The following is a 5,555-nucleotide window of genomic DNA, read 5'->3' on the forward strand; positions in this document are numbered from 1 at the left end:
CTAAGTCTCTATAAACTTTCATTAAAATTAATAGAAAAAATAGAGGGGGGAAAGTGTGACATTGACCAAGCAAATTTTTACACTTTCAGTCTTAAAGGAGCTGGACGGTCAGCACTCACTTGGTTTGGGCATGACAGCAATGAACTTTCATTCTGGCACTCCAGTTAAAACAACTAACATTTGTACCACCAGAGCATCTTATAAAGAAGCTCACTTATTTTTCTAGCGAACGACATATTAAGGAGTTCCAGGTCTGATGCATCCTGTATCCACTGCTAGCCAATTGGTTCCAAATCCCCGTTGATCACCCATTAGGTCTCCAACCTTTTTAAAACAAATGTCCTGAAATTACCCCTCTTTTCTCCATGGACTAGAGGTGGATTCCTGGAGATGGCAATGGCCTATGATCAACTGCATAACACCCTATGGACTAAGCAGATGACCTCCACACCACCCCTAACCCTTACTGCCCACATATGCCATGGAGTTAAGGACCTCTGCTACTTTCAAGGGCTCCTCCACCTCCACCTCTGTCTACAAATCCCATGATTTCTGCTTTGTGATTTGACTGGACCCAGAGAAGGTGACAGGCAGGCTCCTGTCCTGAGCTCCAGTGCCCTGCTCCCACGCTCCCAAGGTCTGACCTTGAACCTGTGACTTGCAATCACTGAACATCTTTGTGCTCTGCTTCCCTGAGCACCAGTGCCCTGCTCCCACGATCCCAGGGTCTGACCTTGCACGTGTGACTTGCAATCCCTGGAAACCTGTGAGCTCTGCTTCCCTGGAGACCTGGGTGCCCAGATGACAGCGCTTCAGGGCTCCCAGTCACACACATCTGCACAATTGAAATTGTCTCAAAGATCTGCGGATAGAAGGCTGGTTCTCTCTTCACTTTATTCATTGACATCTACGTTTCAGTCCAGGCATCTCTTACAAAAAAAAACCAAAGCCGCCCACCTGAGGGTCACCTGTTTTTTTCCTTGTGACTTGAGAACAAAGAGCAGAAGGGAAATAAATAAAGCAGCCCGGATTCTAAACTGCCGGGTAGGAACCAAAGCTCAGCGTCGGGGCTGTGGTCGTCGTTTCCGCCCGGAGGTATTTTTGTGAGACACTCTTCAGCTCTAAGCGGAAGTTGACTTGTGCAGTGCTATTGCGGTTGCTGCGTTTCCAATGCGGCTGTTGTGACGGGATTTTCCTCTTTCTCCGTCACATTAGGCCGGGCACGTGACCGCTAGTGCCCCTCCCGAGTCCAAGGCGGTGGCTCCCACCGTCCGATCGTGTCCGGTGTGTCCTGGGCCGCCGCCTTCTCCGCGAGCGGCTGCTTCCCGGTCCCGCGGCCTCGCTGCCGAGTGTCCGGAGCGGCCTTGTGCGCTTCTCCGGGCCCGGAGGTGAGTGTGCGCGGAGGACCAGGGTGGTGGTCAGTCCCCTGGGGGCCGGGAGGTGAGTGTGCGCGGAGGACCAGGGTGGTGGTCAGTCCCCTGGGGGCCGGGAGGTGAGTGTGCATGGAGGACCAGGGTGGTGGTCAGTCCCCGGGGGTTTAGGAGGTGAGTGTGCACGGAGAACCAGGGTGGTGGTCAGTGCGAGGGTGGGAGAGCTGGACGCTGTGCCTAGGGCTTCACACCTCGTGGCACCTACGGATCCTGGGAGGGAGGCGGGGACAGGGGCGTTTACAAAAGTCATCATCTTCAGGAAGTATGTTTTTCTAAAGTTAATATAAAGTCGATTTCATTTTCTGAACAGTGCTTTTCATCTCTTTTCTATTAAGAGTATATTTTTCTTTGTGTTGTATTTTTTTATTTTTTTTAAATTAGCTTTAGAGTATATTTTTCTGTGTGTGTGTTTTGTTTTTTTTTTTATTTTTTAAATTAACTTTAATGAACGTTTACAGAGATTTAGGATTTGCAGTCATTCATTTTTGCGCTTTTCTCCCTGCCCACACCCTCCCCCCAATTCACTCTTCTCCTTGGAAAGCAAAAGAAAGGGGAGCTCTGGTGTCTTAGTGGCAAGAAGCTGCTCTGTAATCCCAGAGGCGCATGGTTCGAATCCACCAGATGCTCTGCCAGGAAAGGAGGGACAATCTCCTCCTGTACCAGTCACATCTGATTTGACGGTACACAGACACAGAAAATAATAATAAAATTTAAAAAAAAAAGAAAAGGAAAAGAAAAATGTTTTCATTATGCTCTTCTCTCCCGCCCAAGTCCACTCCACTATGCAGCCTTCATGCTAGAGTCCTGTCATAACAATAATACCCACTCATATATCCCTTTTAAACAGTTCCCTTCCTCATCAGTTTCAATGCTGTATACATAATTAATCCCATCTTTCTCAGTCTCTCCCAAACCCTGATATCAGTCCTGTTTTACAACAGTGGCCCTATGGAGTATTTGTCCTTTTGTGACTGAGATGTTTCACTCAGCATAATGTCCTCTATGGTCACCCATTTTGTATAATATTGCATGAGTTCCTTGTTTTTCAGTGCAGCGTGGTATTTCCTTATACCACAGCCTCTCTATCCATTTGTTTGTTGGTGGGCACTTGGGTTGTTTCCAACGCTTTGCTATTGTGAACAAAGCCTCAGTAACCATGGCTGTGCATATATCTGCTTGGGTTGCAGTTATGGTTTCTTTAGGGTAAATTCCCAGTTGTGGAAATGCTGGGTCAAATGATACTTCTCTTTTCAGCTTTTTGAGAAAGCATCATTCAGCCTTCCAAAGTGCACCATTTTACACTCCCACCTACAGTGAATAAGGATTCCACTTTCTCCACAACCTTGCCACTATTTGGTGTTTGCTGTTCTGTTAAATTTTGCTATTCTTATTGGGGCAGGATAATATATCTTAGTTGTTTTGATATGCATCTCTTTTCGAGCTAGGGATATTGAACATATCTTCATGTGTTTGTTGGCCATCTGAATGTTTTCTTCAGTGAAGTGTCTGTTCATATCCTGTGCCCGTTTCCAGTTGGGTTATTTACTCTTATCTTGATGTGGTGCTCAAATATTTTATAAGTTGTAGATGTAAGTCCCTTGTCAGACATGTCATTACCAAATTTTTTTTCTAATTTGTGGCTTCCCTTTTTACCGTGTTGGAAAAGTTTTTGGATGTGCATAGGGTTTTAATTCTTAGAAGGTCCCATTCATGTATTTTCTCCTCTCTTGGTTGTAGATAAGAGATAGTATTTTTAATTTATCACAGTTCTTTCACATAAATTGGCTCCTGTCTGACTTCAGAGCTTCATCGGTGGAGTTGCATCTTTTTTGAGAATTGCTTCTCATAAAAGTGAAAATTTTAGTTGTGGAATCTCTGCTTTTATTTGAAGATTACATACTGTAGTGCAATGTAGAAAGTGTACTCTGGACCACGTTTAAATCCACTTTCAGAGTGAAAATAATTAGTAAGAGTTCTGTTATGAGCGATTTTGCTCTGAAGTAGACCCTGTCAGTGCTGTCAAGAAACACTATGTCCAGTCCCAGCTGCGGCCTGTGATTATTTAGGACATGAGGTGCACTGCCGCGGGCTGCTCCAGTCGGGAGGGGCTTATAAGCCTGAGGTCTAGGGTCTCAAAGAGGGAACACGAAAGTGGGTAGAAGTTCGGCGAAGGGACGATGAAAGAACACAAGACAAACAGTCAAGTGATGATTTTCATTCTAATTCTCCTTCTTCTTTCTTCCTTTCTTTTTTCTTATTACATTTAGCATGATAACATTTATATTCCATTTTTACAATTAAGGGCTTAATTAACAGCCAGAAAAACAACAAAAGTAAGAATAAAGTGTACATTATTTTCTTACACACACCTATTCTTTATGGTCATAGTTCCATGGACAGCATGAAAGGCTATTCTTTGGTCATGGTTCTTTGGTAATTGGAGAGCTTGGTGGACAATGGCTTTTCGCTTAAACATTTTTTTTTTAAACCTGTTTTTAAACCTGTCCTTCAACCTGCTTGGTTTACAAAGTAAAAAAGTTACATTTTAAATTTAAGCTGATACATTTTACATTTTTAGCTGAATTTACAATATTATTTATTTCCATTCAAAAGACAACACTTTTACTGTTTCCATTATTCTAGGGGTGATCACTATCTCAATAAGGGGGTTTAGGTTTATACAAAAGATGTTTTGGGTCATAATATCGCCTAAATTCATCATTCCAATCTCATATGTTTCATGATTTATTTTACCACTTATACCTTTCATATAACATCTTCCCTCTGGTCGCTTTCTTTTTTTTTTTCTTTTTTTTTTTTTTCCTCTGGTCGCTTTCAAACCTCTTGAAAAACATATCCCAAAAACCATCAGGGTGTTTTGCATTAAATTCATCATATTTTCCAGTATATGGAAGAGGTTTATCTGTAGGCTCTGGAATTGTGTAAGGGCCTCTCCCAATAGGGGGCTGCCACACACAACTATTACCTAACAGATAAACAATTCTTCCACCTGGTGTTCTCATGGTGGGGGGCAAGGGTTTGGGTTTTTCCTTTGAAGGAGTTCTTATAAGCACTAGAAATCTAGGAATCTCTGGAGTGGTCATCTCTAGGATTTCCACCACTAATTCTTTTTGTTATAATGCAGCCATGAATTCCCTTAAAATAATATTGTTCTTGAGAAGTTTTAGTAATGCTAAAAGGACCAGAGGTAATGTTTGCGTATCAAAGTCGTCACCTCCGTTTAGTTCTTTCTGGGAACATCTAACAAACTTTTAGTAGGAACACTTTGTGTAAAGAACACAGCTTTTTTTCCCTGTCCCACATAGAAAACACAAAGAGGCAATAGAAGAGAAATTACAGAAAGGCCAAGAACCATCATGGAGAAAGCACACATTCCGAGAGGCTGACTTCCTTGAAGTTTTCGCCTCTATCGGGTGATTTTGTCACGCAGACTCCCTTGGAGTTGGTGTGGCATTTCTCCCTTTTTTATTTTTTAATTGAAGCTCAAAGATATCTTGGCATGAAGAAGAGACAGCTTTAAAGATTAAACTGGAAAGAACTGGAAAAATAAAGACAACAATTAATATAATCTTTTTTATTACAGCCATCATAACGACTGCGTGTAACCAATTAAAAGGATCCATTCGCTGAAGTCCATTTTGTAAAGATTTAGCCAATTGTTCTATATCAGGGATATCTAAATGAGCTTCACTGACAGCACTGATCTCATCTTGCAAATTCTTTAAATTATGGGTTATGTCATTATCTCTCCAAATTCCCAATAAATGATTTTTTGTGATATTCCAATTCATACTTTCATTATACTTCAATGGAGTTACACAAATAAATTTAAATTCAGCATGGCACCTGGTGCATAACTGAATTTTTAAATTACTTACTTCCTGTCCAATTGCTAAAACCACATCTTCAAGAACATTTAATTTTGATTCTAATTTCTTATCAATCATTTGTTGTTCAATTAAAGCTAAAGAAACATTTTTACTTAAATCATTTACATAATTAGCAATATTTACTTCAGAAACTAATACAACGGTAAATACAGTCAAAGACGTTAAAATAGCTATTAAAGCACTTATTCTATTTTTTTTTCTCTAGATTTATTTT

The 5,555-nt window shown here is 41.3% G+C and overlaps 1 protein-coding gene across 1 annotated transcript in view; it reads left to right on the forward strand.

The window, feature by feature from the left end:
• Positions 1-1,215: 1,215 nt before the first annotated feature.
• The window catches only part of LOC102849494 (zinc finger protein 418-like), a gene marked incomplete at its 5' end in the record, with an annotated part of 33,813 nt that continues 29,473 nt past the window's right edge, over positions 1,216-5,555 (forward strand). Inside the window, one exon of the mRNA XM_006903377.1 lies at positions 1,216-1,388. Within this exon, the coding sequence (XP_006903439.1) occupies positions 1,216-1,388 (173 nt within the window). The remainder of the gene's footprint in view (positions 1,389-5,555) is intronic.

The sequence above is a fragment of the Elephantulus edwardii genome, unplaced genomic scaffold (genome assembly GCF_000299155.1).
Source record: "Elephantulus edwardii isolate Elephantulus edwardi_28Jun2011 unplaced genomic scaffold, EleEdw1.0 scaffold00604, whole genome shotgun sequence".
NCBI classification, from domain to species: domain Eukaryota; kingdom Metazoa; phylum Chordata; class Mammalia; order Macroscelidea; family Macroscelididae; genus Elephantulus; species Elephantulus edwardii.